The 15,333-nt window shown below is 37.8% G+C and overlaps 1 protein-coding gene across 4 annotated transcripts in view; it reads right to left on the reverse strand.

Moving 5' to 3' along the window:
• The window catches only part of LOC126261921 (peroxisomal membrane protein 2), a 55,023-nt gene extending 41,265 nt beyond the window's left edge, over positions 1-13,758 (reverse strand). The window contains exons 1-3 of one of the 4 annotated variants that reach the window (XM_049958579.1): positions 13,548-13,758; positions 12,996-13,090; positions 885-980 (exon numbers count right to left, since the gene is read on the reverse strand). In XM_049958579.1, coding sequence (XP_049814536.1) covers positions 885-980; positions 12,996-13,084 — 185 coding nt within the window. In that variant the 5' untranslated portion in view covers positions 13,085-13,090; positions 13,548-13,758. The other 3 variants (XM_049958580.1, XM_049958578.1, XM_049958582.1) reach the window with 3 other exon arrangements.
• Between the last annotated feature and the right edge of the window lie 1,575 nt (positions 13,759-15,333).

Raw genomic sequence — 15,333 nt, forward strand, 5'->3', positions numbered from 1 at the left:
ATGATACAGCTGTAGATCTCTCTATTTTCTGCTATTCATTTTAACACCATTGTGCTCAATGGCGAGCTAAGGATTTAACACTTCTCAGTTTCCCTGCAAATCAGAATGAAGAAGCTTCACACACACACACACACACACACACACACACACACACATGTAACTAGCTCTTCGCATTCTATGTTTAACAGTCTCTCCCTGTGAGGTTGATTAAAGACTGATTTATCTCGAGGACACTTCACGAAAGAGGATGCCCTTACATAATTACAGTTGCCAGGTTACATACTTGTACATTTGATAAAAAACTTTTACTTCATTGAAGTATTCCCAAAGATGTAGATTACTGCTTCTGTACTGCAGGTAACTCTCTCCTGATACAGGAAGCTGTCTTTCACAAACACACTCTTATCAGCTTTCACTACAATATCATTCAGTCTATAGAAGAACTGATTATATACTTCAGTTGGGTACCATATTTCATGGTAAAAGCAGGCTGAACTGTGTCAGTATGAGATGGATTGGGTCAACTGGTTCTTCAAGATACATCTAAGACATTAACACTCATTTTACAGGAACTATTTACCTACATCTATTCAGTAACAAGATGGCAAATTTCTCTTACATGCTTAATGTTATACAAACCCTATAAAAATATGAAATACCAATCATTTTAAATAAGGCTAATACACTGACATTAAATTATGAGGTACCACAACAACACCCATCCTGTGCGTAGAGCAGTACATTCTATTAGAGAATCCTCTGCTAAATAACTACAGACTACACAAAGTTCATTATGAATTCACATTTTTATTCGAGAATGTTTATGAATATCACAGCTATTCCAAACACAATAAGTTACATAGCAAGTAAAATAATATTCTTACCCATATAATCCATATGCAATTAAACTATCTTGGTTTAAGACTTTATTTCCGGAGAGGTACTGGAATGCCAGATTTCCTAGCACTGCAATTACACAGCTGAAAAAAGAATGATGTCTGTTATTTACGTGAAGCAAACAGTTTTCTTATTATATAACTGATACATATAATACTAAATGAAAAATTATGTTATTCTTTGAGTTACGGAATGATTGAAATCTATCTGAAGTGTATTTCAACAATAGTACGAAAAGGATAGATCTTACTCATTGTAAAGATGACATGTTGAGTTGCAAACAGACGCAATGAAAAGACATTGAGCTTTTAGCCAAAGCCTCTGTAGAGATCGCAGTGTTAGAAATCAGAACAGAACATTTATGTTTCATGAACTTAGAAAGACATGAGAGAGAGAGAGAGAGAGAGAGAGACAGAGAGAGAGAGAGAGAGAGAGAGAGCAGATAGCATCATGTGATTAGGGATGTTGATTGGAAACTGTTAATAAGTAGTGCTAAGCAACATGTTTGAGTTCCAGTAAATGAAACACATTACAGCAGTTATAGCTCATGATCCCAACATGATGATAAGAAGACATGGTGACAAGCAGAAGCATGCTCATGGATCAACAGGAAGCAAAGAAGGTTAGCATCAAAATTCTGCCTTCTGGAGTGACGAGTACAAAATATCAAGAAGAGACAGTTCGGCATTTACAAAACTGTTATAGAAGAGACTAAATTTAACTATCTACTGCCAAAATTAAAGCCAAAATACTGTGAGAATATTTGAGACAGTATTTGTTGCCTACGGAACATCTACACAGTCTATTCAAAGAAAGTAAAAATAAGCATATTAAGAAACTAGTCAGTGGAGTTGATCTGGGAGACGAAAAGTCATTACACAGGATGCAAGCCTCAGCAGGAGTAGATATGCCGGAAAAGATGCTTAACACACTATAGCTAGAAAAACTTCCAGTTTCTATAAGGAACATTTTCATTGTCAGTGAAAAGGGACCCAAAAAAGTGGCTATGATGGCTGACAGAATAATAGGAATGAATTGGCTGACAGAATAATAGGAATGAATTGGCTGACAGAATAATAGGAATGAATCCCGGATTGTTTGTCATGAAAAGTGATGCTTGTAATCAACAGGATGTCCTGGTAAAGATAAGTGACATAATGAGAAGAGTTTCAGGGCTAGAGCAACAAACAACTGCACTGTCAACTGGTTATAAGGGCAGGTCTCATCACAGAAACTTTGACTGTAATAATAGCCACAATAAATCTCGACAACCCCACAGGAAGTACCATTATTACCACTTTTGCTTTGGACAGCACTGCAAACCTGGAAAATGCACACCTCCACATAACTTGTCCAAACAGGGAAATGTGGCCCAGCAGCCAAATTACTGACAAGTTCTGCTGCCCAAGGCTATTGCCACGAAACCCTCTATTTGTAACCAAAAAAAAGGTGGGGGGGATGGGGGGGGGGGGGGAGGGAACTGCAACTTTTATTTGAAAGTGGGGCTGACATATCCATAATTCCAACAAAATCAAAGGTTAATTTGAATCACCATTCAATTCCTACATTCTGGATTGAACTACGTAATACTGATTTGGGACTGCGACGTCAATTTCAACGACTGTTTATCATTGTGAAAATCAATCAAACTATATTGAGGGCAGATTTTTTTAAATACCTTCCAATAATTAGTAGACATCCATAATAAGAGATTAATAGATGATGAAGGCAAGCTCTCTTCTGAGGATAAAGTTATGTCTATCTCAGAGGAAAATGCTGCGAGTACCATGAGTCAAAATACAAAATTTACAGACCTATTGTTGCAGTATCCAAATTTAGCTACACCTGACTTGGTACTCACCGAAATTAAACATGGTGTCAAACACAACATTACCACTGAAGGACCATCTGTTTTTCCTAGGGCAAGACAGTCAGATCCAGAATGCGTGGGAGTGGCAAAACAAGAATTTAAATTCATGTCAGACAATGGCATCATTAGGTCATCTAACTCTACATGGGCTAGTCCTCTCCACACGGTCTCGCGGCCGCGTTCTCGCTTCCCGAGCACGGGGTCCCGGGTTCGATTCCCGGCGAGGTCAGGGATTTTCACCTGCCTTGAGATGACTGAGTGTTTGTGTTGTCCTCATAATTTCATCATCATTCCTGAAAGTGGCGAGCTTGGACTGAGCAAAGGTTGGGAATTCGTATGGGTGCTGATAACCGAGCAGTTGAGCGCCCCACAAACCAAACGTCATTATCATCATCTTCACATGGTACCCAAGAAGGATGGCTCGATACATCTGTGTCGGGATTATACATGATTAAATGAAAGAACAGATCCTGACCATTATCCTGCACCTCCAATAGAGGATTCCCCTTGTATTCTGCAAGCCAAAAACATATTTTCTAAAACTGAATCGTTTAAGGCTTATTATCAAATACCCATTTCTGAAGAAGATAAGCACAAGACAGCTACAATCATGCCAGCCTGGGCTGTACGAATTTAATGCAATGAATTTCAGCCTGCAGAATGCAACTTCAACATTATAGGAATTCATTAATGAAGTTATTTTTTGATTGGATTTTGTTTCCTTGTCTCAACAACATTTTAATGGCCTCATCCAGTATTGAAGAACACCAAGCACACGTCAAACTAGTCCTAGAGTGATATTCTAAATACAGACTTCGAAACAACATGTCCAAATCAATCTTGCGAGTAAATGAAACAACATCCTTCGAGTACTGGGTGGCACCAGAGGGATCCTGTCTGCTACCTGAGAAAGTGCAAGTAATTTTTGGAGTACAAGTTACCTGACAAACTCCATGAGCCCCATACATTTCTTGGCACTGTCAACTACTATCATCACTTTCTTGAAGAAATGGCACAAACTCATGCTGTATTACGTGCCCATCTTAAGGGAGGAAAAAGGAATGATGACAGACAGAAAGTGAAGCAAATGTTTGAGACATGTAAACATAATATTGCAAATGTTGCATTATTGGCTTTACCTAACTCAGAGTTACCCCTAGCTCTATCCACAGACACATCAGATGTTGCTGTTGGTTCCATACACCAAAAACTGGAAAAGAGAAACTGGAAACCAGTTGTATTCTTTTCACAGAATCTGAGTCATCCTGGAAGGTTTACAGTATCTATGATCAAGAGTTACTGGGAATTTACCTGTCTGTAAATCTTCACTGACCATAAACCACCCACATTTGTTTTTAAACAAAGCAATGATAAGGCATCTCCTCAACAGATGAGACAGCTGCAGTATATTTCACAATTTTCGACTGATATTTGTCATGTCAGTGACGTCTATGTCTACGTCATTACTCTGCTATTCACAATAAAGTGCATGGCAGAGGGTTCAACAAACCACCTTCAAGCTGTCTCTCTACCATTCCACTCTCGAGCGGCTCATGGGAAAAATGAGCACTTAAATTTTTCCGTGCGAGCTCTGATTTCTCTTATTTTATCATGATGATCATTTCTCCCTATGTAGGTGGGTGCCAACAGAATGTTTTCGCAATCGGAGGAGAAAACTGGTGATAGAAATTTCATGAGAAGATCCCATCGCAACGAAAAACACCTTAGTTTTGATGATTGCCTCTCCCATTTATGTATCATGTCTGTGGCACTACCTTCCCTATTTCACAATAATACAAAACGAGCTGCCCTTATTTGAACTTTTTCGATGTCATCCGTCAGTCTCACCTGATGCAGATCCCACACAACACAGCAGTACTCCAGAATAGTGTGGACAAGTGTGGTGTAAGCAGTTCCTTCAATGGACCTATTGCACCTTTTAAGTGTTCTGCCAAAGAATCACAGTCTTTGGTTTGTTCTATTCACAACATTACCAATGCGATTGTTCCAATTTATGTTTTTTGTAATTGTAATCCCTGAGTATTTAGTTGAATTTACAGCCTTCAGGTTTGTGTGACTTATCAAATAATCAAAATTTAGAGAATTTCTTTTAGTATCCATGTGAATAACTTCACACTTTTCTTTTTTCAGGGTCAACTGACACTTTTCGCACCCCCACAGATATCTTATCTAAATCATTTTGCAAGTCGTTTTGGTCATCTGATGACTTTACAAGATGATAAATGACAGCATCATCAGCAAACAGTCTAAGAGGGCTACTCAGATTGTCTACTATGTCGTTAATATAGATCACGACAATGGTGACAATATTGTTGCAAGTGTCCTATCTATAGTTGAAGTAAAAATGATGGACTGTGATGAAATCACCAAGAGCCAAATGCAAGGTCAATAACTGCAGCAACTCAAAATAGGGAACAACTCCTTAAACTTCAAGTCATATCTACTTCCAACAGGAAAAACACTGTGGTGTGACACGTCAACTAGAAATAGCAGAACTTACATTCCTCACACATTTTTATCAAGTACCTCTCCATATTCATGGTTTAGCTCATTCTGGCATAAACACTACAGTGAAACTGCTAACTAGTAGAATTATTTAGTCAAAAATAAAAAGTGATATGCAACAATGGATGAAATCCTGTGTTAATTCACAATATAAAATTGCAATTCAAAAAATTTGTAGAAACTGATGAACTTTTCAGTGTTGACCACATTGACATGACTGGATGTTTGGCTCCTTCTAATGGCATTACTTTCTGCTCGATTTGTATTGATCATTTCACATCCTATATGGAAGTCATACCATTCGAATACAGCTGAATAAGTAGCAAAGGCCTTCTACCAGCAACCGCATGCGGAATGAAACTTCAACACACAACAATGTGTCATCCTCAATGGAATGGCAAGGCTGAATGACTACTTAGGACCTTGAAGTCTGCAATCAACACCCATAACACTTCTACCTGTAACGAAACTGTATACCTACCGTTCTACTGGGGGTTGCAAACTGCAGTACACGAGAAACAAACCATTCCATTGCCCAGATGTTATATGGAAAGACTATAAGACTAGTCAACCTACATATTACATCAAAAATTAGTATTTATACCAAGAGACATACAGACATGTTCCCTGTCTTCCTGAGGTACAATAGGGTTAGAAAACACTAGAGCCTACATATGATGTTCCTTTCCCTGTCACAGCAAGGCACAAATAATGTTTCATCGTTGAGAGGCAATTCAAACACATAAATGTGTCTGTGAATAGATTTAAACCTCTCTTTTGCAGGAAACAAGGGAATCAGAAAAGGATCTTCCAAACTTTCCCGAGGACATCCAACCGTAACATTTTCCAAAGGAACCACCTCCAAATATCAGGATATCGAAGTCAGAAAGGACTACAGGGTTTTCTTCACCTTGATTATTGAATCTATGTGTGGAAAAATAAATGAATTATCAGATCAGACACTGTCAACTTGTAATAATGTTATATCTATATCCCATTCGTAGCATTTGACCCTTGTTTTTTTTTCCCAATGTGCTTTATGGGGTGTTCAAAAATTCAGTGTCCAAAGTAACAGGAATGATACAGCAGATAAAAACAAATATATTTCATAAAACAACCATATATCAGGAACTCATATTGTTGGAGTACTGAGGATGTAAGAGGTTATTGTGTGTGACTGAGAAAAAAAATGGTGTTAAATATTTTCCTTTGCTTTATTGTTCTAATCACTATTACATTACAATAAATATTAAAAATGTGCACAGGTAACTTTAGCACAGAGCCAATATCAACATAGGAGGCAATCCAGTGTTCACTGGCAAATGCATTGTGTGTTCTGTATTTGTGTGACCGCTGCAAGAATTCTTGCAACCAATTCCACCTCCGAGAAACAGGGGTAGAATACACATAGGCTTTCATGTGGCCCAAGAGAAAGAAGTCTAATGGGCTGAAGTCTGGGGATCTTGCAGGCCAATGTTCTCCCCATGTACATCACTCCATATAGACACAGCACCTGTCATCTACGCACAAGTGCCACCCGCTGTTTATTGACTCAGTGTCAAAGAGCATGACATCACAACATAGAATGTATCTCACACGGACATTTGGTGTAACAACATTAGACGCAAATATATTTATTTTTGTCTCCTTTATCATCCCTTTTTGTTGGACACTGAATTTTTGAACAAGATGTATTTGTTTTGTTTTAATGTTGTGTTGACTATTTGTAAGAAACTGTCTCCACCACCAAGCATTAATTTGTAACTTCATTACTAGTGGGCAAGTAGTGTAGACATCACAGTGATAGAACAGAACATTTAAATTTTACGAAGTTGAAGAAAAAAACACTTCATAGTCAGCAGCAATATATCCTTTTCATAATATTGTTGATATTCCAACCTCAAGTATATTTCTATAGTAGAACGGAGAACGTGAAAATTCCTGTCACAGGTGTCGTAAATAAGGAAACACTGTTTCTGACAACTGGTAACATCCATTAATTTTCTGTACAGTCTCGCCCCTTTTGGAATTAGGCTTTAATTTTTCATCTAAATAAGTAAATTACCTAGCAGCTCTTATGTCTTATTTCACTTCAATTTCTGCTTGTACATATGAGAAAAATCCTTGCTACTTCCCTTTAATAAATATTTCCTGTCAGAAAAGTTCTTTTCTATATTCTTTCATGGTGATTTGTAGCATTTATCATCTGAAATTTTGTCTGCCCTTAATGTGTTTCTATTTTATAGCATTCATAGAAATTCACCTTCTTCCAGGTGCTGTTATTTAGTGTACTGCAGCCCCCCTGTCTCTCTTCCTTCCTGTATTTTTTTTTTCTTTTTTTTTTTTAATTGGCAACTCATGTTCATAAGTGTACTACAAACATCAGCCCTTCTATACAGATGAAAGTAATATAACAAGTTGACTAGGTTTATGAGCCGGAAGACACCTAAAATTATCAGCACTACTTTTCATTCATGAAAATGGAAAGAAAAACTTACAGAAGGATCATAAATATGAGGAAGACGTACATTACAATAGAAAGCACTCAAAAAGACTAGACAGAGATAAGGTGTTAAACAAGAGCTGACCTTTGGAAGTCAGTCTTCACAATAGCTAAATTTTCAGGTGCATAGTTGAAGATACAGTAGTGGACAGAGCTTGAGGTTTAGGTCGTTTAAGGCCCATGTACTGTTTCGCTGCCTTAGACAGGCAAAATTGTATATTCATTTCTAACAAGTGTTGTTTACGTGATCCAGAAGAGGGCTATGGAGGTGGAATGAGCTATGATGACAATGCTATGATCCAAGTTTAAGAAATACAGTTCCTTTGCTGCAATGTCTAGTGAAGCATCTGCTCAAAATAATCTCTGTGGTCAGGACATAACTGTGAAATACAGTTTGGAAAGCCTGGAATGTTGCAGCACCTCCAATTTAAGAGACTGATAGACATCAATTACGAGATCTTAGAGGTGATCAAAACTTGTGAGTTCCTTATCACAGAAGCAGGGCATATATAGGCTACCTCCACTCTCGTATGTTATTCTGTTGGGGAAAACTTTAAATTCCATAGCGGTTGAAAAATTATTAAAGGATAAGGGCTCAAGACTCAAACTTGCCTGCAAATATCATGCCCATTCTGTTCACAGAGACTGTCAGTCCAATCAAGCTCAGAGAGAACTGACACTGAATGGTATGTTTGCATTATTTGCAGTATTTGTTCCTAGTCTGTTGAGTGTCACCTGTTGTTTGTCTTATCAATATCAATGATCATACTGTGGGTGCATGTATGTTTTAATATAGAACTAATAATGATTCAATCCTATAATAGGAGGAACATTTATCATAGTCATTACCAAAAATATTATATTTGAATTAAAAAACACAAGAAAGAAAAGTAACGTTTTCTAAATTCACGGAAAAAATAAAATTATGTGGGGACTGCGAAGGACAGACTGTAGAATGTACTCCAAAGACCTACATTTTGATACAGAAACTTTACTAACGTATACAACTCCCTGAAGAAAAACAAATTAGGCTTATTTGTTAGCAGCACACTGGTCCAGATTTGAGCAAGATATGGACTCTTCACCATTCTCATTGCTGACAGAGTGTAAATTACCTTTTCAACACCATGCGCTTATACAAGAGCAAAGAGAGAACTCATACTGGCAGCAAACCATTTTTTAAAAAAATAATGTACTTCTTTTCTGATATAATCTCCTTTCAGGGCAAATGTACATTGTCGAATGGCTACTCAGTAAGAAGATTCCACACGTGACATGCAGTTCTGAAAGGTCTGTGAAACAACCACGTATGGCTGCCATAATCTTATCTTGTCACTGGACTCTCAATATTTTGTAGTTATATAATTTATGGTCTTATTATCCAATTTTGAGCAATCTAATAATTGAAAATCTGGAATGGAATAACAACAACAACAACAATATGAATTAGGACAGACAGCTACTCATCACGTATAGGGGCATTCAGTCCCATCGGCTACCTCCAAGCACTGAGACCCAACTGTTAATAATCTTGTGAAACATTTTATGTAGGCTGTGTCGTCATAAATTCTGTCTCTGTTATGTTCAATGGAAATGTTTCTGTGGTGCTCTCATTTGTTAATAAATTACATTATCTTACTTGTACAGCCGTGCCATCATTCAGTCTCAGTCTGTTGCAAGCTTGCCAGAACACACATTTTTCTATTTTAGAAAGAGTCACTCAATGTCTTTATTGCTTGCAGCAACTTTCACATACAATTCAGTCTCTAGGTCACTGTAGTACTTCAAATATTCTACCACTCTGCAGAACTTCTCGCAGCTCTCTACTGTATTCCAACTTTCTTTACTTGTTATTTATGCACGCACTCTTATGCCCTGATGATCCACAGCCCTGTACGTGTTTCAATTATTAACTCTCTTTTCTAATGATATTGTATAGTGTAAACTTTCTGCTAAGAGGTACTTTCAAACATAACTAGGGTTCTGTCAAAGAGAGTGTTTTTGTGTTGTGATCTCTCACAGAAAAGAAGCTTGAAGATGAGCTACAACAATCACTATTCTCATGTGCCCAACCTCTGCTGTGTTCCCTCTACACCATTACACTAATTTATTTTCCAATACGTGCAACGGAGTCTGAGCAGTTGTTACACAAAAATAAAAGTTAAGGGTATAGTATTTTGGCACTTTTCTGGTCATTATAATTGAAACACAAATTCCAATTTGTGGGAGGATGGGAAATGCAAAAGTGCGGTCTTTCTTCTAAAATACCCTGAAATTCGCCTCTTAATTTAAGGAGTCCACCAAATCTAAATCTAAGTGGTCAAGATTTGACCACCACTTCTCCTGAACATAAGTCCAATCTCTTTACGACTTTCACTTATCACCCTGTAAGACAGGAGTCATGGTGGTGGTGGTGGTGGTGGTGGTGGGGGACGAATGGCCAAGTGCGAGTAGGACTCCCACTTAATTATGTATATAGATATTTCTGGGAATTGAAAATCGCAATGAGTTTTGCCCATTATTGATATTGGCAAGATAAAACTATTTAAATATATGTATCACAATCTTTACAGTAGCTCCTGTAACTAAACCGGGCGTAGGAAAATAAGAGAGCAGGGGACTTCAGTGTGTATATGTAGAGTGAGATGATTTAATAAAGTCTTCTTGGTTTTCAAGCTGCATCAATTCCAACTGCTATAAGTTGCCCAACTCATCTTCTGTGCACGTGTCGTTTTGGCCCCCTTTGATGGGTGACAGTAGGTGTAATCATAGGCATATAAGCAGGAAATAGTGTCCACCCCAGCAGTCAGTAGTTCTTCTCCTGCTGATGATGGCAGAGCTAGCAGTCGAGAGCTCAAGAATTTTATTGGAATTTGACAGACGGACGGACAACCAAGTGACACTATAATGGTCCATTTTTACCAAATGAACTACAGAATACTGAAAACTAAACTCAAATCAAAGAATGATATTGGCAATCAAATAAATCCTACAAGATGATGATTAACATAGGACAGATACAACTGAGAATATGGACTGGAGTTTGGTATATATGCTGGTTTAATATGTAACTTTATTTCTGTCTAAGTCAATTCAAAATTTTGTTACATTTTAGGCTAACAATTAGATACTGTTAATAAAACACAGTATAATGTCCTGTTATTTATTCAAAGGATATGATTCTTGGGTTTAGTGACATAATATCCTACACAAATAGCATCTGGGATGTTTTTTTTTTGTAACTTGCAGTGGTAGATGACTGCCGTATGTTTTGCTAATAGTAACTTGTTAGTTTTTTGTTGACTGTGGGTTAGATCATGTTTTTTATCGGACCTATATATATCTAGAGGAGATAGTGACAGGGAAGTTGTTTTGGAGTGTGTTGTATACTAGGCCCAAAATGTTTTTTATTTATGAAATTGTGAAGGTAGCCCAAGCTCTTAGTTAGTTTTGAAGATGATAGTTTGGTTGACAATTGGCAAAGCCAATGAATGTGTCACTACAATCTCATGTTTTACACAAATTGTGAATACTACAGTTATATGATCAAAACATCGACCTTCCCACTATGGTCTGATATTTTCAAGTTTTTAAAATGCTTGAAGGTGGTGATAACAGGAACAGTCCTGGCCCAAATACACTATCCTCTTAGATGTGACTTGTCAAACTTTATTTCACTAATGTTTTTGTGCTGTTAGTACAATTAGCACCTGGCAGTTTCTTGAGGTTTGCATCTTCAATATGTTAATGACATCAGTCTACTGACATGGTATCATACTGTTAAATAATACATCAATTTGTGTAGTACTTATCTTATCACTGATATGAAGCAAACAGAACACCTTTCATTAATTACCACAAATCAGCATGGAATATCACTCACAACATGTAAACAACACTGTTGTGGTTATGGTGACTTGTTCTGAATGTGGTAGTTTACTTATCGCCACACAAAAGCTTATTTGGACACTTTCTTGTTACTTACCTGAAGCAATTTGAGCATTGTCAGTTCTGAAAGTTGGATCCTACTGAGATAGAACACAATGAGCTAAAACTGCAAGAACACTGACACGGTGAAAAATATTTGTATTTTCAATTATTTCGAAAGATGACCACCTGACACACACACACACACACACACACACACACACACACACAAAAGTTTGCGCACGCACATCACTTTTTGAAATTAGTGGAAATACAAAAACATTTCCACTGTGTCGCAATTCTAGCTCAAAGTTTTTTACTTGGTGTGTGTGTGTGTGTGTGTGTGTGTGTGTGTGTGTGTGAGTGAGTGAGTGCGCACACCCAGGCACTTCAAAACCTTCCAGATTTTCATTGTGTTTTCATTATGACTGTCAATGACTCCAGCCTTCCACTATTCAATGAGTGGTCTCAGTCATTCCTAAATTATTTACATTCTGCCAGAACTTCTCAAAGTGTGTTTTCTTTTTTTTTTTAATCAGACATGAATGTCAGTTCAAAACCAGTAGCAGTGATATTTGTGTGAGTATTATTAACAGTGGCTATTACTGTTTTTTCTTCTTTGCAAGAATCAACTTGAATTTTGAACAGAGCCATGGTTTGTCTGTTTCCAACAAAACAGCAAGCACCAAAATAATATTATGTAACACAGCACTTTGGAATTAATATCACAGTTTAGTTGTTGTAACAAAAAGTGCATTAGATATGAACTGAAAACAGCCATTGCGCTATGTTATGGAACAAAAATTCATTTTCGTTAATTAAAAACAAAATAGGCACCTTCCAAAACAAGCTACATCATAGGTTCAGCTACACCTCAAGTCAGTAGTTATGACGAAGATTTCAGGGAGGCTGTTACAGCAACCAACCCGAGCGCATCATCTAACACAGTTTCATATTTATCCAGTGCTCTTTAATTCACCATAGGCCTTACAATTATGAAGCTCTAAGTTTTGAGTGTCTTTGGGTGAACTGTACCGTACACAATTTTAGCTGTAATTTCGTACATTGCCTAACCATGAATAAATGCACTTAATATTGATGGGACAACAAAGGGAAATAATTGGTCAAACTAAAACCTCATTACGAAATGGGAACTTTTTCTATGACACAAAGGATTAATAACAAAAGAACAGTCTTCTTACTGTCTTCACTTTGTACAAAACCGAATTATACTCTTAGAATCAACGTCCACTGGTAACGACCTTTGAATACCTGTTAATAGATTTTGTCCTTATGGGATGTGTGTAGAGTTGTTCAAAGTATTTCTCCATCAGACTATATATTGGTTTCGACAGAGCCATTTTCCCCTGCAAAGATAAAAATGAATATAAATAATAATAAACACAGGTTGTGGATGCTATCAACTTGTGAATATAGAGCTCAGTTGTAACTGTCATTAACAGTGACTATAGTACGTATTAGCATTTCGTAATCTCTGCAATCGTCTTAATACTGGCATATTAAGCGTAAAACACAGTCTGCGCTAGAAACATGACTAAGCAGGTATAAAAAAGTAATTACTGAATATGTATTCTATACCGTGAAATATGCAAACCCGTTAACTCATAAAACGCCACGCTAAAATTTGTACAGCGGTGTTACAAGCTGCAAAAACTGTAACTTCTGCGCAATGATTCAAGATATTAACACTTATAACCTTTCACCCCAAACGTCACCCGCCGCCACTGTTTTGATAGCATTATTTACCTCCTGAAAACAATGTAATCTTTGAAAGAAGGCAATCAAGAACCGAAAGATACATGCCCGTTCCAGCAGGAATATCTGCTATGCTCGTCACTTTTGAAGAAGCTACACGTACACTACCGTACCATTACTTTGCAGGGGCTTCTCTCATCTTATACGTGCAGTAAATGTTAATAAACCAACGTGTTTGCAGTTCATGCGAAAGCGCTTGTCTCGCCAAGGGTCTTCATAGCTTGTTTAGGAATTCAACCCCATTTTTCTCTTTCCTAACAGACTTAACTCGGAAATACGGAGTTTCTAAAGAAGGACTTCGTTGTTTTAACTACACTTGCTTCCTAAATAATCAGTTTCCCTTCGAACCCCTGTTTCCACATGCAACAATGGCCGCAAGGGACAGGAAAGCACACAAAGTGCACTCAGTGTGTATGCATTGAGGCGTCATCCGACATGGTGCAGAGGCTATTCCAACAGCCATTGAGGGGACAGGGTGCAACAAACTGCAGATTGTGGCATACGTCGGAATAAATGATGCCTGTCGTCTGGGCTCCAAGGTCACTCTTGGGTCATTCCAGCGACTGATGGAGAAGGTTGAGAAGACCAGCATTGTGTGTGGGGTTTCAATGAAACACACAATTTTGCAACATTGTCCCCAGAACTGATCGTGGCCCTTCAGTTCTGAGTTGAATGGAAGGACTAACCAGAGACTTCGAAGGTTCTGTGACAAGCTAGGCTGTAACTTCCTCGACTTGCGCCACAAGGTTGAGAAGTGTAGGATCCCCCCAAATAGGTCAGGTGTTCACTACACATCAGAGGCTGCTACTCAGGTAGCTTACTATGTGTGGAGAGTACACAAGGGTCTTTTAGATTAGGTAACTCTCCATCCAATCCAGATGACGATGATTGTAGGAAACCAAGAAGTATTAGTGAAAGATAGAAAGAAATGCCTCCCGCAGGCGAGAGCATTAAAACCCTAATGGTAAACTGCTAAACGATTAGCAACAAAGTGCCAGAGTTTGAAGTGCTCATGAAAAGATGTGAAGCTCAGATAATAATAGATACAGAGAGCTAGTTGAATCCTGAAACTGATAGCAAGGAGATTTTGCGGGAAAATTTAGGTGTATATTGATAGGATAGGGAAATGGAGGTGCATATTTATCACAGTAGACAAGCAACTTAAGTCCACCGAGACAGAAACTGAAGCTGCATGTCATATTGTTTGGGAAAGACTTTGTATCAAAGACAGGCATAAAATAATAATTGATCCTCCTATTGCCCACCAGACTCATCTTCTGATGTGACAGGAAGCTTTAAAGAAAATCTCAGTTCACTTGTACGTAAGTTCTCCAATCATACCGTAACCATTGGTGGAGAGTTTCATCGTCCAACAATTAATTGAGAATATTACGGTTTTGTTAGTGATGAGCATGATAAGAAATCTTGTGAAACTTTACTAAATGCCTGTTGTGAAAACTACCCAGAAATGATAGTTAGGAACTCACTCATGATGGGAATGTATTGGATCTAATGGCAAGAAATAGACCTGACCTCTTTGAGGATGACTACATCGAAAGTAGTATCAGTGACCATGATGTGGTTGTTGCAACAATGATTACCAAAGTACAAAGGACAACTAAAACAAGAAAAAAGATATATATGTTCAGTAAACTAGATAAAAAATCAGTAGTGTCAGATCATGACGAGGAGCTTGAAATTTTCGGCACAGGGCAGGAGTATGTAGAGGAACTATGCCTCAGATAGTGACTATGCACTCGACAGATATGTACCTAGTACAACAGTTCATAATGAAGGGAACCTCTGTGATATATAGTTACTGTAAAGAAACTTC

The sequence above is a fragment of the Schistocerca nitens genome, chromosome 1, assembly GCF_023898315.1.
Source record: "Schistocerca nitens isolate TAMUIC-IGC-003100 chromosome 1, iqSchNite1.1, whole genome shotgun sequence".
Taxonomy (NCBI): Eukaryota; Metazoa; Arthropoda; class Insecta; order Orthoptera; family Acrididae; genus Schistocerca; species Schistocerca nitens.